General features: G+C 31.3%; 1 protein-coding gene across 1 annotated transcript in view; it reads left to right on the forward strand.

Annotated features, from left to right (window-relative positions):
- Nucleotides 1–27,096, forward strand: part of LOC106784703 (cytoplasmic polyadenylation element-binding protein 2) — a gene marked incomplete in the record, with an annotated part of 125,109 nt that overhangs the window by 74,200 nt on the left and 23,813 nt on the right. The window contains 1 exon segment of the mRNA XM_014744520.1: nt 7,403–7,453. Coding sequence (XP_014600006.1) covers nt 7,403–7,453 — 51 coding nt within the window.

The following is a 27,096-nucleotide window of genomic DNA, read 5'->3' on the forward strand; positions in this document are numbered from 1 at the left end:
TTAAAAACACAATTTCACCTAAATATAAATAAAAATGGAGTTGTAACAACCCTTAACAAAAAAAAATCGAATTCAAATGGTTAATGTATTAATTCGAATATAATTATTTAAAATAGCTTAACTATATAGATACCCAAATAGAATCATCTAATACAGATAGATTTAGGGAGTTTAAATGAACAGGATATAGTGATATCTTAGATGGATTTTACTCAAGGGACTCGTAATCGTGTACCACTTAACTAGCTGATACCCAAACGTGTCTATTTACGGATTACAAACGTAACACTAAATCGAAATTCAAAGGATTTAACGATCTACATGCATGCATATCGTATTACCGATCATTTCGTTTTCCTCGAAAACGTCATTAAATTCGTTGACTCGCGCGAACGATCCTTGCAATCGAGGAAATAGAAAGTATCCGGGAAGGTAAGCTGAATTGTGAATTACAAAGACTTGCCAACCAATCCAGTTGTTTTATTATTTATACAGATAAATCTTATGATGTATTTATAAACGGTAATAAAGAATGGAAAAAAAATGATAAAGAAGTTTTTTATTCGATTAGAAAGAGAAGAGTGAAAGCGTTCGGAAGCGTTCAGAACGATGCAAAATCGGCAAGTTAGTTGGGCCCACATTGGCAAAAAGTCAAATCGTTCTGGTTTCTTGACTCTCAAATGTATTTTCTCACTGGTCCGTGATAATTATCAAAGTATAATAATAATTATAACAATAATAGTAAAACTAAACAAAAGATATTGGCTTAGAAATGGGGCAGACAAGTTTTAACTGACTTTTTTTTTTGTTTCCCCCCTCCCTCCCCTCCCCCTCATCACCTTACGATTCCACGAGTTACTACGAGAAAAACGATTCACCTAAGTACTCATTTGAATCGTTTTCAATCGCTTTCTACGAAAGTTAAAAACCCATGATCCGAATCGATCAATAAAATTTATCACCAATATTCCCGAACGCTTTTACCATAAAAATTCGAAATAATTTGTTAAGAATTTTGTATTTTTACCGGTCACATCTAAAGGATACTAATTTTGTAAGCAAAATGCAAAAATATAACATGATAGATTATAATCTGTTATTTGTAAACAAAAATTTATTCATCCGATTGAAATAGAAGAGAAAAATAAATTTCAATTTATTGACATAGCCGAAGTACAATAAAAAAATTGTTTAAGCCGTTTTTTTTATTTCCCGCAACAGGTTCTAATCAGGGTTGCGTGAAACACAATTGATTAAAATGTGAAGTATCCATGAGTTTGTAATTTCAGATTTTTATTAATCAATTGGTGACAAAACGCATTTCGAGTATTTACGGGAACATATTTTTTATATTTTGTCGATCGATATTTATCGATTCATCTTTTAATCTCGTTTTTTTTCAACGTGTCTGATAAAACGTGTATATTTTTCCAAATGGCCTCTTATCAACGTAATCGTTTTTAACTGTTGATAAGAACGAACGAAATATATTTCGTTTCTTTCTTAATTCTTTTCGTACGACGAATTATATTTCGGGGAAACAAAATGGATCTTATTTTTATTTTTTTCCTTTTCGCGTTAACATAAATCAAGAAAATATCTAATCTATGATACTTTAATCTTTTCGTTATTAAAACCGACTTTAATTCGTATAATAAGAATGATTATAGTTCGTTCAATTTTATTTAAGAATTCTTATACACTGGGACACATTTAAAAATAATCTTTATGGATTTGTTATGTAATCCTATCGTGGTAAAAATAAAAATAAAAAAAGGAAAAACGATTTAAATGACAAATTTTAACAAAATTTAAGTTGATTTGGATCAATAAGGTAGACACTAAAGGAATATAAGTCCAGAGGCCCTTAAACGATACGTTTCTGCTTTTACACTCGAAATATTTTTATTTCATTCTTACGATATTTCTTATTCGAGAATTCATTTGAAATAGTAAATTTGTATTTGTTGGATTAATCGATGTTTCCCTCATAGAGTATCTATTATTATATCTTCTTATCTTTATCTTCTTTTATCTTTATTACTATAATTTCAACACTTTTATTATCAAAGAAACTCTTTTAAACGTAAAACTTAAATTGGAAATATTTCAAAAGAACTCTCCCCGCGTATCTATCGTAAAACTTATTCCATGGAATTCCGTTTATCAATAGCGTTTCGAAGTATTAACAAAATTATCATTGTATTTTATTTAATATTTTCGATTGCGATAAAATAACAACATTTGTTTTAACGAATGACATCACCTTTATCACTTTACGTAATCATTCTTACGTACACACGCGTGCTGTAAGATATTTCAAATATCTTCGCGAATTCGTTAGTTTTATTTTTTCATTTGTTGTCTCACTCTTACACATAGTTTATTTTACATTATTTATATTTCTTTTTTTTTGTTTCTTCGAAGATTCGCTTGCGCAAGGTTCTCGTAGCTTATCAGGAAACCGCGTCAGTCACCAAACGAACAGATTTGAAAACATTTGGCAATTCCAGGAGAAATCAACCAACTAATTATAATTGTTTCCTTCTCTTCACCCTCTACACCCCCTCGTCAATTTCTTTCTCTTCGTCCATATTTTTTTATTCACTTTCTTCCCTCTTTCTTTCTTTTTTTTCTTTTTTGTTTTTTGTTTATCTAGATACATCTATTCATTTCCAAAAATTCGTTAGAAAGATCTCAGAGGTTTAAAAAAGTATTTCTATGTTTTTATTTTTTAAACACTCGCTATATTAATCCTGTATAACGTCATTTGTAAAAAAGATTAAAAGTTAGGTGATAAGCGAACTCTCTCTCTCTCTCTCTCTCTCTCTCTCTTTTTCCTTCTCTTGCGTGTGGAACACGAGTTTGGAACAAACGATTCTTAAGAAGGATAACATATGTATTTATTTACGTGCATGCGTGCATATGCGAACGAACCAATGTTGTGTGTGTGTGCGTGTGTGTGTACTTGGTTGAGAATATCACGCAAAATGACAAGCTCGAACGTTGTATGGTAGGTATTTTCGATTGGGTGTTGATTACACAAGCCACAGAAGAACTACGTGCCTATGAAAGAAAGTTAAAACGTCTTCTATCTCTCGATTGAGCTATTATAAGAAGAGATCATTCCCATCATCATCGCGGCTTACGAATAATGATCTTTATCCGTGAGCTAACTATTAACTATTTATTTCCTTATTTTACCGAATACCTAAGATGGTTAAATGAGTTACAACCGGATAACGTTACGTTGTCATGACGTTTTAGATATTTATGGTACTCGTAATACATGTGTTTTATTCAATAAAATGTAGATTTTCTTTCCTTATCTGTTAACGAAATATAAAAGGAAAGAAATAGAAAAAAAAGAAAAAAAAAAAAAAACAAATAATTATTTTTAATTAACAACAACAACAACAAAAACGACGGGAACACAATTTCCGACGGGTTTATTTTATGTGTTTTTAAAAAAAAAAAAAAAAGAAAGTACAAAAATTATATACATTATTATTTTTATTTAACGATGGGAAAACAATCTCGACGGGTTTATTTTATGCGTGTTTTTTTTTAAAAAAAAAAAAAAGAAAGTACAAAAATTATATACATTATTATTTGTATTAAACGATGGGAAAAAAAAATCTTGACGGGTTTATTATTTTATGTATGATTAACTTAAAAATAATGTTATTACGTTTAGTGGCATTTATTTGATCATTTCTATATCAAAAAAGGATCAAAGTTAGGAAACGATAAAATTATTGAAAACGAAGTAAACATGAACGAACGGCAAAGCGAATACTCCTCTTGGTACTCAAGCATCGGTGAATCAACCTTTAAAGAGCATCCCGCGGTTTCGTAAAATGTGAAAACGTTAAGGAGGTGCAAAAGAAGACGAACACGAAGAAGAATAATAATAATAAGAAGAAGAAGAAGAACCTACCACATGGCTCTTTATTCAGCCTTTTGCGTTCTTTCATTTCTTTTTCCATCTCTTCCCTCCTCCTTCTCCTCCTCTTCATCTTTCTACTCTTACTTCGCGCAATTTGTCTGGTGAAACGTCTTCTTCTTCTTCTCTTATTTTTTTTTTTTCAATCTATCTCTATCTCTCTCTCTCTCTCTCTCTCTCTCTCTCTCTCTCTCTCTCTCTCTCTCTCTATCAAACATTTTTGTGAAATAGGATTTTGCGAAGAGAGTTAGTAGCCTTGCGAAAGAATTAGAATCGGTCGTATTTTCGATGTTCCCACACAGAGAACGCAACGATTCTTCATTCAACGTTTCACTTCAAATTTACATACTTTCGGCAAACGAAATGAGTTGAGGAAGGAGGACGAGGAGGAGGAGGAGGATGAGGAGTAGAAGGTGTCCTACTGATGAAATGATTAGAAAATAAAAATCCAAATTCTAGCGAAATTGATTGGACCCGCGCGTTGAGATAAAACAAAACCGGTTTTATAATTCCGGGGAGACTCGATGATGTTGGGCAATGTTAAGAAGAAAAAAAAAAAAAAACAAATATTAAAAGAAAGGAGTGAAAATAAATTTCACTGTTGAACAAACAAACGACATTGTTTATAATATATTTAACGATAGGAAAATTGTAATATTGTAAAATATTTGTGCGCTCGATTAATTGAAAAATTAATGAAATAAAATCATATCATAAATAAGTAATGATATAAAAAGAAAAAAGAAAAATAAAAAGATAAGGAAGTAAGAAAAAGGAAAAGGAAAATAGAGCAGAGCGAATTCGTAGAAAGTCAACTACCGTTGTTGGTGTTGTTGTTGTTGTTGTTCTTGTTGTCGTCGTCGTAGTACTCATAGTTTACTCTCTCATCACAAACGCAGTATTAAATATAATTGTTGAAACGTTTCTACGAATCCGTTCCCCATGGTTTGCCTGTTACGTATATTTATTCGCATGCTCCATTGATATTAGTAATTATTCGTTACTTTAATTAATCTATCTTTCTCTCTATCTTTCTTGCTTTCTTTCATTTTTTCTTTATTTATTTATTTATCTGTCTGAATCTATCCATCCACATTTACCTATTTGTCTCCGTTTCAAACGTGGATAATATACGGTAAATTTAACAAACGTTTATCTAATCGTAGTTAACGTAAACAGGAACTATAGATGATCCAAGAATGAGAGAAAAAGGAAAAGTGAGTGAATGAAAGAGAGAAAGGAAGGGAGAGAGAGAGAGAGAGAGAGAGAGAGAGAGAGAGAGAGAGAGACTACAAGATGTCTTGCTTGAGACAGGACGTCAAACGCAGCTCTTACTAATTAGACATACGTTTAATGAAAGTCTTCACCCTCGTCATACATGCGTACTAATACACGTACATATTCATATTTATAATAAATATATAAATCCATGTATTTGTGAATACAACATATAGATATACATTGATCGTGTACTCTCACTTTACTTGTAGAACGAAGAGGATAGAAAAAATGAATAAGAAGGGAAAAAGAAACCAAAGGAAAGCGTCCCCGATCGTGACGTTGATGTTGATGACGATGACCATGATGATGAGAGAAAGAAAGAGAGAGGGGAGGGGGGGGGAAATATAAAAGAGGGGAAGGGGAACGCGGAAGGGTGGTAACTGACAGATTGGAAAATACATGGACTTTAAAACTTGCTTCTTAATGTCAATGTTTACATATGCATAGTCATCAAGACTATTACGCGTACATAACATCACGGAACGTAAAACGTAAAGAGGCCCTCTTAGTTCAGAGGTTATCTTTCTGTCATGGGAATGTTTCTCGAATCGAGACTTATTTTCAAACTATATACTCTATTAAGTTTAAACGAATGTATGTATATGTTATTAATAACAATGTTTTAATCTTATCTTTGATAGATTTGAATTAAACATTTTTTTTTGTTTTGTTTCTTTTTTTTTTTATTTTAATATAACAAATTTGCCTTTCAATGATTTCATTTATAAATTTTATTAAAGAAATATATAATTCGTCATGTAGAAATGTTGATGCAAACGATTAAAATTTTCTTGTTTTTTTTTTTTTACAAAGGTAGATGGATAAGAACTTTTGAAACAGCCATTTTCTTATTCTTCCTTATTGTGAATACTTTAAAAAAAAAAAAATCAAAGTAAACGTATGAAAAACACGTTAGATATTACTTGTTAGATTAAATTATGAAAAAAAAAAAACTAACAGCTATCGGAAGTATCAGCAAGCAAGTTTAAATCTAATCTTTTTTTTGGAATATACTTTTTACTATAAATGAATGTACACAAGCGTATATGAATTCACGGAACACGTGTATTAATAAAACTCACAAGACGAGTACGAGTCCAATAGAAATTAATGAATAATAATAATAATAATAATAATAATAAATACAACGAATTAGCAGTCCTTGTCACTGTTATGTCGTAGTAGTTGTGTAGTTGTCGTCTGTCATTATACAGTCTAATGATTTTGCAAAAGAAAATAAATGTTGCGATCGACGCGAAACAGCAGGTTAGACTGTATAATTCCTGGTGTAAACTTTTACGCGACACTTTGTTGTTAGTTTTGTTATTCTCTTTCTATTTCTCTCTTTTTCACTTTAGAATTTACACTCGAAGTCATTGCAATTTCTGAACATACGTTCTGTGCATACGGGAGAAGCATAATTAACAAATTAATTTAACATAATTTCACGTGGCTCGTTTCGAGCTCGTGACGACGCTATTACGCGATAATTAACAGCACTAAGGTTCCCATAACACTTCTACGAGAGTATTCGCACATAAACCTTATTATTTTAACGTGTGTATGTGTGTGTGTGTGTGTTCGTGCATATCTTTATGAAACAATTTTATGTATATTATATATTTTTTATCGCTCGATATCATCTATCAATTGTATCCTACTCTTAAGAAATGTTTGAACGAGTCTTTATCTCCCACTTTTTCTTTACGTTAACAACTTTATAATCCATTCACGCCATTAATTCTTCAACTTCTTCCTTTTATTTTTTTTACTCTTTACCGATTATTATTATTATTAATTAAACACTCGATAACTTAAACGCATCGTGAACCACTTGAAATTTAATCTAATAAACGATACAAATTACAATTGATCTAATCCTACGATTAATCCATTTTATTTCCTTTCACAATGTTTAGATAATTCTTTAGTTTTAATTAAAAATATTTTATCGTCGTATGTAAGAAAAAAAAAAAAAGGAAAGAGAAGACAACGAATGAAAATCTCCATTGTTTTCATTCGAACAAATTTATTGAGAATTTTATTAAAATTATTTTACCTTTCTTCTTTATAATAAAACAAAAAAATATTATTACGAGATATAATCAAATTTGTTTATTAATATTATTATTATTATTATTATTATTATTATTATTATTGATTTGTATGTTGCAGGATTCATAAACTGCAATGCCAACACGCTACAGTCGCTCGCGCAGTTACACGGTGAGTAAAAACTGCTTGTTATTAGATTTCTTCTTCTTATTCCTTCCCTTCCGTTTTCCACCATCCATTTTCACTCCGACACAGGTGTGGTTATGACAGTGGCATGCGTGTGGGACGCCAAGCACGAATGAACGTTGGTTGGTTGTGTCTTCTTAAGGGCCACGCTACTACAAGGAAGAGCCACACACAACACCATAGTTAATTAATATTTATCTTTACGTAATAAACTTTGCGTAAGGAGGATATCTCGTGCATGACAATCCAATCCAGGAAACTCAATCCTTTTTATTCCATCCAACTGTTGTTCGTTTCCTTCGTCATTAAATAAATAATAAACGATAAATATTTGATCGATTATCGAGATTGAAATTTATTCGATACGATAAATCGTTTCGAACGAAAACATTTTGTTCTTTTTTATTTATTTAATCGATCTAATAATTATATTATTATCTCAAATACTTTCGAATAATTCGTACGAGTTTTGAACGTTGCAAGTAGTTGCAATTAATTTTTATATTATTGCAACAAAGTCCTTATGTATTTTTTGTTTTTTTATTTTTAATCAAAAATTCATTAAACATTTTTTAGTAATTTCAAGTCAATAGAGTATTGAATTTTTTCTTATTATCTACGAATTTATATGTATGTGATAATTGAATATCTCGATATAATAATTTAGGGATATTTATATGAATAGTTGTTTAAGAAAAAAAGGGTGACTAAAAAATTGAGCTATGAGTTTTATTCTTAAAAAAAAAAAAAAAAAAAAAAAAAAACAAGATCATTTTATTAGAATCGTTTATATCGCAAATCGGTAAATACAAATTCGTCGGGAATCGGTATCGTGGATGGAATTTTTACTGGTACGAATGATAAAAAAAAAAAAAAAAAAAAAAAAAAAAAAAAAAAAAAAAAAAAGAAACAAATCCCTGCAAATTCTTTGGTGGACCCGCTTCTGCCAGAAAGGAGGAGTAGTACGCAGAGAGAATTTTCAATTTTTTCCTTTGTCTCTCTCTTTCTCTCTCTCTCTCTTTCTCTTTACTTTTCTGTAGTAGTAACAGAGAAGGAGAAAGAGAAAGAGAGAAGGTGGGACGGTTCGCGTTACCTGAAATTACGTGAGCATGCATGGAATCGGTACGTGTGACAGACATGCACGAGGCACTACGTTGATGGGAGGACACGATCGTCTGCAGGAATCAAGGCAGCGTGAAATGCAAGCGCATGTACCGGAGGCCTCTTTCGTAATGCCGCCTCTATAGAATTAAAATCGAGAGGATATAGCTCGTGAACGTTCAAAAGAAAGAAAGAAAGAAAGAAAGAGAACACATTTCGTGACGTACCAAGAAAACGCGACCAAATTTACATTGAAATCTTGTACTTTTATATTTTTATATTATTTTTAAAAAAGATATACAAATTTATATATATATATATATATATTTTTATTTTCAAATATTTACGATATTAATTATACTACCAATTTACGATATAATTATCGTATTGTAATTATTTATATTAGTAATTTAATTCAATTTTTATTGTTAAGTGTAATTTTGATCGATTAGAAAAATATTTTCTTGATAATACATTTGTCTGTGTGTGTGTGTATGTGTGTGTGTGTGTCTTTCACTACAATTATTCTTAAGAAATATTCAATAATAACGCGTTACTTATCTTTTTACATATCATCGTACAAAGGTGACTCGAATCTGACGTCCAAGCGTGTTTATAAAATTCCATTAGTAATTTCAATTCGAAATGATAATGGAGTTAAAAAATGAATGATTCATTTTCAATGGAATTCGATTGGAAAGAAAATTAGGAGATTTGAAAAAAAAAAAAAAAAGAAAAAAAAAAAGAAATGAAATTTATCATAAAACGTGTAATCCATATAAAGAACTATATAAATATTACATAAATATTATCACGTGGATACGTGTTTGTTGTATAGACATTGTTAAACTTGAAGGCTCACTCGAGATGCGGGTGAAATGCATTACGTTTGCCGACCAATAAAATCGCTTCGATAACTAGCGCGAATTAGCAAACATATGACTGCTAACGACTCACCGAGGCCTTTGACCTTTGTTCACTGCGTAAGCTCGCAAATTATATGACGATGTTGTTAAAATCCTTTATATATATATATATGTATGTAAAAATAGTCTACAAAATTATACATAGTGTGCATAGATGTGATATCGTTTACGCAAATCTTACGAAAACGTTGTCGTATATCATATATGGTATATATATATCATACGTATTTTAATAAGAAAATATAGGTTTCTCGTTACTAACGATAATAATACGTATCGATTACGATATTAATTAATACGTGGCTGAAAATATAGCTGATAAGATTCTTCACTTTTTATATATATTTTTACGGTCAACTTTATGTATTGTCGACGAATAGTGAACAAATGAGTGGGGAGGTGGATAGAAAATGGAATATAATTTGCTTGAAGGTATTGCGATAAGGTATTTTCTCTTTTGTCTTCCTTTTTATTTCGTTTCTTTCTTTATTTTTATTTTTACCTTTCACGAAACATCAAATTTCATATTCATAAAAAAATATCAACCGTTAACCGTGCATCGTCGGTAAAAATTCGTGAGGGTCAGAGTGGGGGGGGGGAGGTACAGGAGTAGGAGAGAAAAATAGGGGAAATGTAACGAAATAAATGATACGAATTAATGAGACGATTTTTTGTTGTTTTCTTTTGTTTTATTACGACAGATTCAAGAATGCAGGAAACGATAGACCACATTTGCATGTATATATATATATATGAAATGTCAACCTGTTGTCCAGTTTTCCTGAACTCTACGATTTATCATTTTGCACTTCCTTCTATGTATCTCTCTCTTTTTCTCGTATTTGTTTTTTCATTCGTAGAAAAGCTGATAGATATGCATAGAGCACAAGGCCACAATAGAAACACAAGTTAAAGCGTTCCATATTCAATGAATGCAGATTTCGGTGAAAGGCCCAAACCTGGTGAAACAATACATTAATTAGTTAACCTTTTGTGGTATCTGTAGGGTTGTCTAAGGATAAAAGGCTCACTCTCACTCTTTATCCTGAATACCTGAAAGAGAGAAGAAATGGGAAAAGGATAGAGAATGAAATAAATATACGGGTCTTACACATCGTTTTACGTAAACTTGCAATATAACTTCCTTTTACATTCGAACCCACCATCTGCTCCATAAATCCGGACATCGTTCAATATTTATAGAGGTTCTAGGCTTCCTTGCTTACTTTTAATCTCCACCAGTGCTTGCTCTCTCTCTTCCTCTCTCTTTTTCTCTCTCTTTCTTTCTTTTTATGTTGGCCAGGTGCGTTGTTCTTTAAGACAAATAGATAGGTAAAGATCTATCTTGGAATCTCGAAAACGCTAAAAATCTTGTCTTACTCGCATGAATCATTTATTTAACCTTCATCTTTAATTTTAATTAGAAACTCGGTTAGATTAGTTTTTCTCTCTGAATATTTCAAGATTTTAATCTTAAGAAGAGATAGATTTTCTTTGTATTGTAAGGATCTAATATCGTAATTATCTGTATTTTCTATTTCATTTCTCTTATCTTATTGGATAGAAATTATTTTATCTTTATACAATTGGGAAAAAATATAATTATTTAATATTTTCATTATATCAGTAGTTTATGTTTATTTCTCGCTTTATAAGGGAGGATATTTCTTTTGTCTAAAGGAAAAATGTAATTTTTTAATTGTCTCTTATTTTAGAGGAAAGAATATTTTGTGTTGTAGAGGAAAAATATAATATTTTAATTGCAAGGAAAAATGAAATATTCTAATATTTAATATTCTCTTTTTCTTTTTTTTACTTTAGAAGAAACCTTTTTTTTTTTTCTTTTTGTTACATAGGCTAATTACAATATTCTAATAATTAGTATTTTCTACTTCCCTTTTTTTTTCCTTTTTTTCTCTATAATGTTTTTATTTATTTATTTATTTTTTTTTTCATTTCGTACAATAAAGGAAGAAAGATTAGCAAGAATAAAATAATCGTAGAGAGTGAGATTACAAAGGGAAAAGAGAGTTAGTTCGCGAATAGTAAAAACTCTGTAATCTTCTCCTCCGTTTGTTATTGTAAAATTAACGAAGTAGGTATACATAGATACCTACGTTCTTTACTCATTGCTAGCGAACTCGAATCGACTCATTGTTTCACGACGAGAAGCTAATTCGCGAAGGAAGATTACGGTACTTTGCCTTCTTGATTAGAATGTCCGTGTCACGATTTGAAAAAGAAGGAGGAGAAGAAGAAGAAAAAGAATAAGGAGAAGATTGAAGAAAAAATTAAAAGAAAATACGAGACACGAGATGAGACAAGACGTAAAACAGAAAGAGATGATATCGTTCAAACATATATCTTGTATCGTTAATTTCGCATTTATTGAATTTTCACGTTCATCAATCGATTCAAATAATCGAACTAAGAAGACCATTGAACATCGAAGCCAAGGCGTTAAGTTTTCCTTGTCCCACATTTCTTTATTCTTCGATCCTTGACTATATAAGTTTCTATTCTTCCTCGTTTTTTATTTTTCTATTTCTTTTTTTTATTTTTTATTTTTTATTTCCAACTACGAAGTGTGTTCGTGTATTTTATCGGAACGTTTCTTTTTCAAAATACGATAAGAATGTTAAATAGAAACGAATAATACGATATAATACGTATTTATTTTTCTTTTTTCTAACCCATTTTTAAACAATTAACGTATACGATAATCATGTTCCGAAATTATAATTAATTGTTTGATAAATTTACTAAATGTGTGTATACGTATACCTATAATATATTTTCTTTTTTGCTTATCAAGACATTTGATCAAAAATCTATATAAAATGATTTCAGTAAAAAAAAAAAAGTATCCTTATTAAAAATAAAATTCAGAACACACTTTGATTAGAGAGTAGGGGAAGGGGGAAAGTGTATAAGATATATTAAAAAATGTATGTATGTCGGTATGTATAGTTGTGTGAGTAATAGAAGAGTAAGCTTCGACGGCAGAGGAGAGGTAATCACGTATATCGTAACGTGTAATATATTTATTTCTTCCTGACATTAAATCTACGTTAGGGCAAAAGAGCTAGCTAGCTAAGCTCTCTGGGTCTTTGAGTTCGGCTTAACTCGGTTTGACTCGGCACGTAGTAAAATGGCGTAATAATCGTATACTTATTACCTTAGACTTCTATTCCGTCTTTTTTCATACGTAAGTACTTACTTACATTAGGTACGGTCTGCTGTAAGTCGTTCGTTTGACGTAATCCGCGCCGGAAGTGAATATTGAAAGAGAGAAAAAGAAAAAGACGAAGAAGAAGAAGAAGAAACGCGAATCTTAAGGACGTTGATCGCGAGACAAGATAATAATGAAACACCTTTATCGTTAACTTCTTATCTTATTTTGCAAGACTATTGTATATTTTATGTACCGCCCTCGCCGGTATAGCGTGTTTAGCATTATAATAAATTCTTGGTCTTTCGATGCTTGTGCCTTTTCGTGTTAGCATCTATATAATTCATTGTCTCTTGTTAACTTTATGAAATAAACTGGATAGGGAAATGGTTTATCTTATCTTGTATATACTCTATACCAAATAGGAGGATACTTTTAAATCGATACTGTTAACAACTTTGTTTGTTAAGTCAATTTATAATCTTCAATGGAAAATAACATTCAACGTTTTTCATTTGATGTATCTGTCTATTTTTCGAATTTATTTTCTTTATTTTGTTATTTTTAGTTTTTTTTTTAACATAAATTCCAGAGAATTCAATTTATTTCTGATATCAATTTCGTCATATTTTTTTTTTTTTTTTGTTGAAATTTTATTTACGACGATTCGAGTCGTAATATATACGGGGAATTAAATATTAATTATTTTTATTCCTTTGTTGTTTTCTTTTCTAGTGAAAATATTAAATGTGATTCTTTCTTTGATTACAAAACGATCATTACAAATTATTGTCACATCGTCAAACACTAATTATCGTTGCGTTATTTCAAGAATATATATATGTATATATGTATATATATATATACTTATATCTAATTATTGTCATTAAAGATCCCCTTCCTTTTCGAACGATGGAAGAAGCGTATTCTTTCTGCCAATTAAATCAACGGTTATTATGTGAGCACGTATCATGTAATTAAAAGTTTTTATTCGTATTCGTGTGACGCGATAAATCACAATGAACCAGTTTTCTTTTTTCCAAATGCAACTAGACTCAATAAAATATCATATTTGAATAAATAATAATTATCCTAATGGGATGGAAAATAATATTCCTTGTTTATTTCTATTATAGATAAGAATTATTTACATACGTACATTCATATATATGCACATGCATTTACAATCACACATTTTAAATTTATTGAATAGTACTATACGTACTAGATAAGCTTTAATAACATATTAATAATTATTTGAACAAAAATATTAAATTTATTAATTACATTATAAATAAAATATTAAAACACCATTACGTACGAATTACGAGAAATCTAATATAAAATATTACATATATAAATATCTTTTTATATGTAACTAATAAAATATTAATATAAACAATATAAATAAATAAAATAAATATAATATTACTATTTATCCAAAAACTATTCGATAAATCTAATACCTGTTTATATATAATAAAAAATACTACTTTCTAGTAATAAATATCCTTTCACAAATAAGGGGGCCTCACAAATGTTCGACGGTGTTAAATAAAATATATTTACCCAACTTATAAACTCTCGATTGGCAAAGTTAGACGTTGTTCCAGAAGTCGCGTACGCATGTTAAGCAAGAAGGATATTTCACCACAGTAGCAAGCAAGTAAGTAGTCGCCGGAGTCCTCGTTTCCTCGCACGTAAGCAAAGCTAAAAGAGAACAACACTATCCTTGGTTCGTACCGCTATTACTCATATCGTCGATCTGATATCGAAAGATGGTAAACGAGAAGCAGCTAGTAGATCAGGCCACCACTAAAGTAATTCGATCGGTTCGTATGAATACATGTGGGGTAACGGTAAACCTCGTTCGTTTGCTCGTTCCTTCGTTCATTCGAGTCGATTTGTTCATATGGTCGATCTCTCAATGGCAAGACGATATTCCCGACGAGCTAGATAATATGGCAAACTTGCGAAATTTACCCTAAAGGCGACAACTAATACCTCACCATCCACCTCCCCCTTCCCTCCTCCTCCCACCATAAAAGAATATCGATACACTGGAACGATAGATCGTTGCCAATCCATTCGATAACTCGATCTTTTCTAATGAAAGGTGAATACAAACGAAAATATCTATGACAGAGGACTTATTAGAAATTAATTTCATTAATTATTTATAAAATAATCATAAATATATACGTTATTCTTCGAAATAATTTCTATTATTTTCATTGAATTTGTTCAATATTTCATACAATTGACGAATTATTTGTCGAAATAATATTATTGGAAATTTTGATAGAATATATTTAATATTAAGAGTATCGAATTAATTGTTACACATCTAATATTACGAATAGTTTATTTTTGTTTCTTACTTTCTCTCTCTCTCTCTCTCTCTCTCTATCTTAATCTTCCATTTTGACGAACTTAACTTTCCTAACATGTATTCGGTCTCCCCTTCGCAAAGAAAAGGAATAAGTGAGAAGAGAAGAAAGAGGAATGATGGTGGTCGCGGGGAGGGAAGGGGGAGAGGGGGGGAATAGGAGAGCCAGAGAGACCTGTTTTCAAGACCTGCCTTAACGCAGGTTACAGAAATGTTCCCTCTTCCTTCTCATCCTTCTCCTCCTCTTCACCCCACCGTTAAGAGTCTGCGAACTCACTTTCGCATTCGATTCTAACAGATGCAAAGGGAAGAAAAAGTAACGTGTTCCTTCTTGCGGAGGAGTTACGTACTAAAAAGGGCTTGAGAAAGTCGATGGTTGGGCCATAACTGATTTAAATGATCTTCTGTTGACGTGACTACTCACTTGCAGTCATGTAGCTTTCTATTACCGGTCTTTTAAGTAATTTTATACGTGTGTGTTTTTTCTAACGTATGACGAGTTTATAACTCTATCATAAACCAAAAGTTGATTCTTTTAAATGAATTTATAAAATATTGATTGATTTTTTGAAATATTTTATATAATAATTACGAGTAGGGTTTTTAAGGATGGAATTTTGATCAAAGTGTTTAACATGTGCAAATACGTACACTATAAAACAAAAGTTTGGTTACACGTACTCGTACATTAATTATCTTGAAATTATTGCATGTTTTCTATATAATTTACTTTTTTGTATATATAGAAATAATTGTTTTATACCCATAGAAAATTGATTAGAAAAATTGATTAACGTATTTGTATTAAGAAAAATGGAACTACCATGCTCGTCAAAGTAAACATCTTTTTTCCTGTATAATTATTTTAACACAATATTAGCGTATTGGTTGATGAATTATTCCAACAATATTTTTTAAAAGATCCCACAAGTTTTCTCTTAACCTTTGACATAATGAAAATCTAATAATTTGTGAATAAATGTATAACGCACTAATGCAGGTAAATCTATTGAAACTTTTGACCGGTAATGTACACACGTGTGTGTTCTCATGTGTAACGAATTTATTTTTGAAAAAAAAAAAATCAAAGTAGATCCCTTTTAAATAAATCAAGAAAAATTTCGATTAATTTCCATGATATAATAAAATATAAATAGGAAACCGAGTATAAATTTCGAACCAAGTATAAAAGATATAATATATCGTGATTCGAAAATGATTGTATGCATGATTTAGATGAAGTTTCGATCGAGTTAGATGATTTAAACTTAACTTCTTAAATGATTTAAACTGCGAGGATCGTATCAAGCTGCGAGAATATTGCAATAAATGCAGGATTACTTAATTGCCTTGGTACGTTCTAATTGAAATGCACGATCGGTTCGTTCGGCTTGATATCGACAACTTCGCTTTCTAGATTCTGTCTTTCTCTCCCACCTTAACTCTCTTTTAATTCGCGATGAAGTTTCGGAATTTCGTAGAATACTGAATAATGAGTGGTTACAGAAATGGATTAGAGTGGTGTGAGGGGTTAACTAATGTGAAGTGCATTTGTTCTGTTTATCTTTGTCTTTCTCTTTTCCTTTCCCCCACCTTCCCCCTTCTCTCTTCTCTTTCTCTATAAGTAGTTAGCTTACCTCTCCTTACCCACCCACCCCCGTACGCTACAATTCGATTTAAGATTCAGTCTCACCGAAAGTGCACGCGACGCACGCCCCGGTCGATTTTGATTGCACAAGACCGAAAGGTCAGCAGTGCAGCAAATTCTACATTTCAATGCTCTTTTAAAATGAATATGTTTGTATATATATATGCAAGAATTTATAATTTAAAATAGAATTTAACCATTAATCGAATATTTGAAATTTCGAATGAAATTCAATGTCAAATCGTACATAAAATACGATTGAACAATATTTAAATAGATTTATATCGATTCGACGAGGAAGAACGTTCGATTGAATATTGGTTAAAAGTATATTTGTACGTTAAATATTTTATTTAAAATGCGATACGATATTATGGTGAAATTAAAACAACACAAAAATAAAAGAAATGAATATAATTACATCTTAATGTATAATTCAGGCAACATTAATCTCTTTCGATACGAAAATAATAGTTAATTATGCTAGATTTAAAAAGGAAAAAAATAAACAAATTAAATTCGTAAATGAAAAGTCACGTATCTTTAATGATAAATAAAAATATTTCGATATATATATATATATATATGATTACTTAATTTATATTAAATGAAAAAGAATAACTAACGTTGAAATTGTCAAGAAGATGATCGATCGGTTGAACACATACACGAACGTTCAAACATAATACGTAGTATTGATATCAAAATAGTCTGTTTGTGAATATGCGAAAATGATTTTCGTTAAACGAATTCCGTTACACATTATATTCTATTTCCATTTTATCGTGGCACAGCCATTCAGAGATAACCATTCACTCGTTTTCCCTGCATTCTATCCGCATTAGTATTCAATATTTTAACACCGCACGGTGTGTAAGAAGGGTAATTTATTCTACGTATCTATGTATATATATACCTATACGTATATTTATATATTATATATATACTAGAGCGCTTATATATATATATGTGCATAGATAGTAATACGTGTATGTACAAAATATATATACATATATTACAAACATAGTGATCATTAACGATGTTGTATTCTCGCGTGCGTTCTCGTCGCGTGCCGAGGAAGTAAATGAACGAACGAACGAACGAACGAATGAACAAGCTCGATCGATCGCACGAGCGAATTTCACGCAAATAAAAATGAATAGGGGCCCAAGAGAAAATTATACCAGTTAAATGAAACGCGCGCGCGCAGTGAGAAAGATTTTATATATATACAAATAAAAATTATATAAAAAAAATAAATAACTTTCATATGGAGATCAACGGCGGCTAGAGAGTAGTAACGGATCTCTTTAAATATAATGAAAGATCTCGTTTCGAAATTAGAAAAAAAAAAAAAAAACAAAATGATTTCCATCGAGACATCAGTGAAGTGTAAGACGAGACATTTTTTCCAACAACTATCTTTCTCTATTTCTTTAGAAAAAGAAAAGAAGAATAAAAAAAAAACAAAAAGAAAATCTGACTTGTTGGAAAACCACAAGTCGATGGTAGTGATATCGCAAAGGAAAGCAAAGAAGGAGGGTGGGTAGGTAGAGGTGACTTGAAAAAAGAAAAAGAGAGAGGAAAAAAAAAGATGGAAGCTCGTCTAGGTAAGGTAAAGGAAGAAGAGGGTAAAAGCTTGACGGAAAGAGAGAGTGAGAAAGAGAGGAAAGGGTCGTTGGAGACGCAGCGAACCCTTGAGACGCGCGCTCGTTAATTCACAGGATTTTCTAAGCCGTTAATAAGCTCATAATTACGAATTTTTATAATTTCTACCGGGCCAATGCGACGAAAAAGAAAGTAGTAGGAGTAGCAACGAGAGATGACGATGGGTTAGGTATAGGAATGGGATATGATGAGGTAAAAGGGGAAGGAATGGTCCACGTGTCTGGCTAGACAGCTTTTAGGAAAAAAAGAATAATATACAGACACACACATATATATATATAGTAAGAACGAATAAGAAAAAATGGGAAAGAGAAGGTGACGAGAAAGTATCGCAACCGTGATAACATTTTAATTGCTGCCTCTTTTACCTCCAATTATCATTATCGTTATTATCAGGTATCACAGACGAGATATTCTATATATATATATATATATATTTCACGAAATAGGTTCCTTAAAAAAGAGGAAAGGTAAGACTTGGAGCAGTGGTTTAATTAATCGTTCACAGCTTGCTTGCTTGCGTGCTACTAATTAATGATCGAAATGTTCTTCTTTGAATTTTTGTTAAGTCAAAATTATTCGTTTGCGGGTAAATTTGATCCCTATTTTATTTTGTTTTATTTTGTTTCTTTTTTCTTTTTTTTTTTATTTATTTCATATTTCTCTACGTTTCTTTTAACATCTCCAAATTTATATCCAAAGAGATTCCTCCTACGTTTTCTCGCAAGTTCACTGATACACAACTTTCTATTTCAGTATTAATGTTAGTTAATATGTGCGCTTGAATAGTTGAAGAAGCCTCGAGTAGTATCGATTTAATTCTTTTTTTTTTATTTTAAGGATAGAAAAAAGAGAGAGAATAAAAAGAGAAGCTCGATAGAATATTATTGTGCTGATAATTTTTACTTTTTCTTTTTATTTTAATTTTAATTTTACTTTTTTTTTTCTTGACATGAAAAATAATAGCCGTCGTTGATATTATTGATTTAAGGTGTACAGTATAGTACAATTCGTTATGCTTCGTAAGAAAGGTGAAAGTCCTCCTCTCCGTGTCCCGTCGATCGAAGTCAAAGGGAAATCATAAAAGAGGAATAATTGCAATCACGATTCTCTTCTCCTGAAATATATATATATATGCGTGTGTGTGTGTGTGTGCATGTATGTGTTTATCGAAAGCGAGCATCGTACAAAGTCTACGGTCCATCGACTTCCGGAACGTTGAAGAGGGAAAGAAGAAGAGGAGTACTACTCGTGTTCCCTTTCCCTTCGTCAGAGGGAAACGCCGATCATTTTACGCGCTTTCGAGTCCAACGCGAGCATTTTCTGTCTGGATGCCGCACAATGGCGGTGCTTCTACAAAGGGATAGGCCCTGTGAAATACGTGAAGAGAAGGGAGAGAGTGCACTCGATGGCTCTCCACTCTGTGTTTCCGATTTGTAGTAAACGCCTTGCTTGTGTGTATTTACTCACACACTTACATACACATATACACACATATATATAAAGAGTCAATCTCTCTATGTGTGTATATTCCAACCGCATATTTTCTCTTGGTCCATTTGCTAAAAGAGAGATAAAAAGAGATAAAGATAAAATACAATTTTATTATATCAAGGGGGAGAGAGTGAGAGAGACAATCTTAAGAGTGAGAAACGTAAGAAGTATAAAAGTATTGCGAGGATATATCTAAATAAATGAAAGGGGAAAGAAGAAGAGGATTGGGGATACTATAATACATTTATCCACAAGTTAAATTACGAGAGATCAAATAATTTCATTTGAAATTCATTAAAATCATTAAACATCACTTGCTTGACGAGTTTAACATCATTTTCTTTCTTTAAATACAAAATCTCCGGTATTTTTATTCATTCATTCTATTCGTAATATGATCGTGACAAAGAAAAAAAAGAAAATAAAATTATAATTAATTATTTCGTTTAATTCTTTGAAAACTCCTAAGCGTATTAATTTTGGTAACACAATGGCTACACGTATCTAATACGAATAAATCAGGCAAATGCAAGTTGATTCGATAAATTTTCCTTTCGAATTTATTCATATTAATAAAAAAAAACAAAAAATTCCTACATTTTTTTCGTCTATCGTATTCCATTCGTTCAATCTTTATCTTTTACCATTTTACTACTTTATTCTTTCCCCTCATTTCTTTTCTTACCCTCATCCAATATCGAGCTTCTATTTTTCTACTACCTTTCCCAACATTTGTTCACTTTTTTGAACCACTTTTCCTAGAAATTTCGAGAAATGACAGGAATGTCAAGCGTCGGTAGGCATTTTCGTTCCCACTCTTTCTCTCTCTCTCTCTCTCTCTCTCTTTATTTTTCTTTCTTTGTACTCGTATTTAAAAAAAAAAAAAAAACCAGCGTAGTACTATAGAATGCAAACAATTCGGTTGAAAAAGAATGGCACCCTTTGTCAACCTTTTCCGTATTTTTTTCAACAACAATGAAAATACGAGTTCTCCTTTTTTATTTTTTTTTTACCCTCTCTTATATTTTCTGTTTTTCATCCCTTATGCCATTACGAACAAATAAAATGTACTCATAAAATTCATAGTGGGCAAACTAGGTCAGTGGAAAAATCAAGAACGTTTCGCAAGTTTTTCTGGACGAATAAAGATTTATGTTAAATGTTCGTAAGGTTCGACAGGTCGTACGTCTTGAAAAACATTGAAGATTTCCTCGTTCCCACCCACCATTATACTTCTCTCTTCTCCATTCTCCATCCCCCCCCCCCTTTCTAAACTGGTCAAGGGACTCGTTTCTAACGTTTATATTTACGTATCTCGCGGGAAAACTCGTTTTTCTCGTTTTCCGTTAAGATTCATTGCGAATACCTATTGTAAACCAAAACATCCTTAGTTTCTTATTTCTTTCTTTTTCTAATTTGTAATCTCTATTGTACGAGATTCCCTTGCCTTTTATTTATAAGATTTTTTAAGCATTTTATTTTGTCCCTTTGCAAGTTATTATTGTGTTAGTATAAAAAACATTTATCGAACAGGTTTATTCCTTTTTGTAATATATTACAGGATAAATTATCCATCACATCTTGAATAATTTCTAAATGTTTGTTCTATGAAAAATTGTTCAACAATTTGTGTTGCACAATTACGAGAAAAAAAATGTTGTATAATTTTTCACAAACGTTGCATAACTTTTCATATTATTTATTATACGTATTAAATGTTTCGAAAAATGTTAACATTAACTTTGTTGTTTATTCTTGTTTATATAATAAAACGTGTATTATACTGTGCGAAAACATATCACAAATTAGATGTATTGTTTTATTATGATAATTATTTATATTCCTTACTCATTGCTGTTAATTTAGACTTATAGTTGCGTTAAAGTTGTATTAATATTTTCAAATGATACTTTGTATTATAATTGTTTGCAAAAAAACATTTTCGAAAATGATGATAACAGGATCGATTCATTTTATAACAAGTTCAAAGAGGACAAATTGAATTTCCGATGTCCCCAGATGGACAGTTAACGTTTTCATTGATTGAAGAGATGTTGCAGAAATAGAAAGAGAAAAACAGAGAGAGAGAGAGAGAGAGAGAGAATATTGGAAGGGAAGTGAATCCCTTAAACCTTATCTGAAATTAAATCACTCTTGTTGGAAATAAGGAAAAGCAACTGTGCTAGCTTCCGTGGATAGCAGGAAGGTGGGTAAGGTAGGTAAGGGATGAAGATTGTGGATTAGTAGGGATGGTATAGGATAGGGAAAAGATTTGAACTGGGATGATAGGAAGAAAAACTGTATGAAAGAAAAATGGCGGACAACGATAAAGCCGGCAACGTTCATTACATTCGTCCCAACAATGGCTGATTATTAACGATAAAGTCAGGAGGAGTGAACTATTGGGACTCGTACCATCTTCTTTCTTTACATTCTTTTTTTTTTTTATTTTGTTTTTCTTTCTTTCACGTCATTTTTCTCCCTTCATTCTATCATGATTTTTATTATTTATCACAATTTGCAATAAAATGAGAGAAATAAATAGCCGCTGCGAAATAATCAATCGATAATCGACGAAAACGAAATTATTTACGAGCTTTTAAGCTACACCTAAACCACCCCCTACACTCCACCCCCACCCCTTCTTCTCCTATCTCTCGGACATCGTTGTAATATATGAATAATCATGTAAATGTTAAATGGAGTGTACACAAAATATTATTTATACAAAAATTGAAGATAATCTCATGAAGCGTGATGAGAGATCGAGGGAAAAAATAACGTGATAGCAATAGAATAATTATAAATTCAAATATTTTCGATAAAAATATATATATATACATATATTGTTAATTTGTAAGAAGTTGAATTAATTATTTAAGGAGTCTAGTCTGATAAAAAGTATTCAACAAATATTCGATATTTCTTTTTCTTGTCTTTTTTTCTTTTTTTTTTCCCTTTTCTTTCTTCGGGGAAATGTATTCGAATACTTTCATTCTTTTGACTTTATCTGATTGACAATTTTCTTTTTTTTATCCCGACTATCACTAAAATGAGAAAAATAAAATGAAGAAATAAAACGAGAAGAGACATTTTTGATTTTCCGACAAGTGACTCGTTCTATTATTTTTCTTTTTTCCCCCCTTCTATCTTTATTTATCACTATATTCGAGAGTATATATTTACATAATAATAAAAAAAGAAAAAAGAAAAAAAAAAGAGAAATCAAAAGTAGAGAAAGAAAAAGTGAATATAAATCGAGATCTAACGCTTATTTGTTTTAGGAAGCAACGAATTACACGTTTGGTTGCACTCATGAATGAATAAACGTCCCTTAGGTTACAACAGCAGCCGGTTTTCCAGCCCCCTTACGAATTGAACGATATCTCTCGAAGATCCTATCGTAAATTTTGGTTGGTAGGAGGAAGACAGGAAAGAGGTTATCTGAGAAACCCATTTGCATACGGCTCGTAAAAAATTGCGTGACCAGATGTCCGTTCTAACCCTCGAAAAATGAATCGAATCTAAGCCACACCTTTGTCCTTTAATTCGAATAACTCGCAAGGGTGTCTTTTCTTCCACTCTTTTTTCTCTCTCCCTCTCTCCCTCTCTCTCTCTCCTTCCCTTTGTCATTTCGTTCGGTCAAATATTTGATCTCGAAGAAATAAAATTTGTTTTTCTTTTTTTTGGCTTTGAATTATCTTTGAAAAATCTTTTGTTATCGTTAAATTCATTGATTGTTTGTCGATGAACAATAACTACGCTTATCAAAATCTTTCGCGATTTAACTTAATCGATATTTAAATAAATTCTATTAACAAATGATTTCAACAGCCGAATTAGTAACTCAATGAGATCATTGGGATTTTATCGTAAATACCAAATTGGATTAAATTGTCTCGAGATTAAGGTCTCTTAAATAAAATTACTAAATAATTTCCTCTTGGTAATCATTTATCCATAAGAAACCTTGAAAATAATGACATGTAAATCTATCATCTCTCTCTCTCTCTCTTTCTGCTTGACGTCTAGTTTAATTTACAATCACGCGAATTGATCGTAAGTATTGAAAAATTATATATTTATTCTATGCATAGTATAAAGAAATAACACACACACACACACAATAAGTTAAATTCGATATTAAATTATAGGAAAGAAAAAAAAGTTGATAAATCTCATAAAAAGCAAACGGGAAAATAATGAAATATTAACGTGCTGACCAATTTTAAACATGAAACAAATAAACCCGATAGATTGAAAAGTTCCAAAAGATATTCTTGGAAGATAAACTTTCGATTCGCTGTGACTCTCACGAGCTAGTTAATAGTTAAAGAAAAGTAACAACAAAAAATAAAGAAAAAGAAACAGAAGAAGCAAGAATAGGATAGTTAAAAATCATTCTCTTATCATTTTTTATCGATTAAGTTTGACGCGAGAAGGTACGTGACTAGGTATTTACCTAAATATACATACATACATACAAATACACACAGAGTTAGGTAGGGTAACTAGTAGTAGATTTTTTAATGGTATTGGTGAATAACGCAAAGGGGCCAGTTATTAATGAACTTGCGAACGAAACGAACGAGGAGTTTGTCGGAACGAGGGTAACTCGGCATTGAGAGTGAAAGGGAGGAAGCTGTTACGGCTCCGTAGGTCGTTCGTCGTTCCGATGGAGGGTGAAACTCGTCGAGACAATTCCTCCTACATACGAGACTCCTACCACCATATACACACGTATGTACGTATGACACTCCCACACCAATAATATACTCCCGACTGACACCGGCTTTACTTACGAGAAATTACGTTCTTTACGATTTTCCTTTCAAAAATATGCTGACCCCTCTTGTAACGTCGACTAGAGAACTCTGAGGGTTGGATCTTGATCACTTGTTTCATCTTTTCTAAAATAAGATAAGGGTAAGGTTGTTTCCTTTCTTTTTTCTTTTTTTTTTTTTTCCCTTGACAAGGAGACCGTCAAGTGAGACCGTCAGTGAGACCCATTTTTTTTTCCAAATTTTCTACACTTTTAATACTCCATGAGAAAATTCATTCTCCTGAAAACTAATCGCAGATAGCCATTCCCGTTTGTATGCGAAAAAAATGCGTATTGAAATTTACCATAGATACGTATTTTTATATAACATATATAAACTTAACTTTTAAAAACACAACTACTTTTTATTATTTCTTAATAATACAATTAATAAATTAGATTCGTTAGATATAACAATCTTATTCAATTTTCAGCTAAGAAATTAGCTTAATTGTTTTTTTTAAACTAATTGTAAATTTAAAAACTGATTGATCGGATAGATGATAGTTAAAAATCTATTACAGTAAGATTATAGTTAGAAATATTATCCGATATTCTTTCTCGTCTTTTTTCTTCGAGGTCAGAGACCGAAGGTAAAATATGGTGTTCTCTATGTTTTATCGGCTTCCCTCGACGGGTACTGCTAGCTTTATACAACGATAGGCTAACGATATCGAACCTGACTCGTGCAGCAAACGGACGACGTTCTTGCGTGATCCACGTGGCTCGTTTCAACTAAAGTCTAACATAATAGTAAAGAACAAAAAAGGGGGAGAAAAGAAGGAATAGAAAAGAAAAGGAAGTATAACAAAGAAAAAGAAAAAAAGGGAAGGAAAAAAGGGGTGTCTGCTTCCGTAAAAACTAATTTATCAAACCCGATACGAATAAAATCTGTGTCATATAAAATAAATCAATATTTTTTACAAGAACAAAAATTAAACACAGGAATAGCATATTACACGAATATATTACAAAATGTCTAATATAATTATTATACATTTAATATATAATCATTTTTCTTATATATATATATATATATAATAAATTCATTAAGTTAACCACTTACTTAGTTGAATCTCACCGTCACTGTTATTTACAAGAGCAAACAACCTGATGTTGACATAACTAATAGTTTTTGGAACTAAGTGACATATAACTCAACCCTTATGAATCATTCTTTATACGCGTAGGGGAAAAAAATATCAATCATTCAATTTTTATTCTTTCACCGTTTCGATTGATAAATTTAGGAATCGGTAAAACCATTAAATTAATCACTCAATTAATAACAGGTCATTTTACTCTTACTTAAATCACATTATACATATACAATGAAATATATATATATTTATATAAAATATAGATTGCTTTAATCGATACTTATTGAATCGATATTTAATTACATTCCTGACCACCTCGATAAAAAGATTGATACAAAATTATCTATAAATAAAATAACACATCCATATATCTATCCATCTACGTAAATAAATAGAATAGAGAATCTATATATAAATAGAAATAAAAAAAAAGGAAAAGAAAGAGAGAGAAAAATGAAAGAAAGAAAATGTAATAGGACGATAGAACGACACGGGGTAGCTCGGAGGGTAGTTTCACCGTAACAGCCAGTGACGAAGGGTGTCCAGAAAAGGTCATTCAACTCCCGTGACGAGCACACGCATTTCCTCTAACACGTACTCTTTCTCTATGTCTTCTTTCTAACACACGTTTGCATGCATATGTATACATATTATTTGGAAAGTACTGCACCCGGGCGTGATATTTTGGTGGAGTTGGTCAAAAACTAACCCTTCTGTATAATACAACACCGTAGAAGGAACTACCTTCAGTCAGCAATGTTTCTCTTACCCACACACATACACATATACGTATATAATTTATATACACACATACACACACAAGCACGCGCGTATTTACTTCAATATCTAATGTAGGTTCACTCGGCATTCTTCTTACCGTAGCACTTCCGTACACCCTCGGCCTTTTCCTTGTTTTTTTATTTTTTTTTTGTTCTCATTGCATCCCTACGGCCATCTTTCTCGTCCTTTTCCTTCCATTCTTTCCTTCTTTCTCTTTCTATTTTTTTTTTCTTTCTTTATTTTACTTTTTTGTTGATCCTTTTCCAGACGCGAATTTCGTTTCTTTTTCCTCACACATTTACTGCGACGTTTTCTACCACCCTTATACTTTAGTGTCGGCAAAAAGCTTTCTCTTCCTACTTACCTCTTGCCCTCCCAGCCCCTCTGCTCTTATTTCTACCTCTTTCGGTATCATACGAGGAGAGAACTGTTTTTTAGGAAATTTGATGTTTCTTTAGGAAGTGGGAAATAAAGTAAGAAAAGAAAAAAAAACAAACTTAATCCTTAACATTTTCAAGATTGTTTTTT

The sequence above is a fragment of the Polistes canadensis genome, unplaced genomic scaffold (assembly GCF_001313835.1).
Source record: "Polistes canadensis isolate GaletaPanama2010 unplaced genomic scaffold, ASM131383v1 scaffold_39, whole genome shotgun sequence".
In the NCBI taxonomy this organism is placed as follows: domain Eukaryota; kingdom Metazoa; phylum Arthropoda; class Insecta; order Hymenoptera; family Vespidae; genus Polistes; species Polistes canadensis.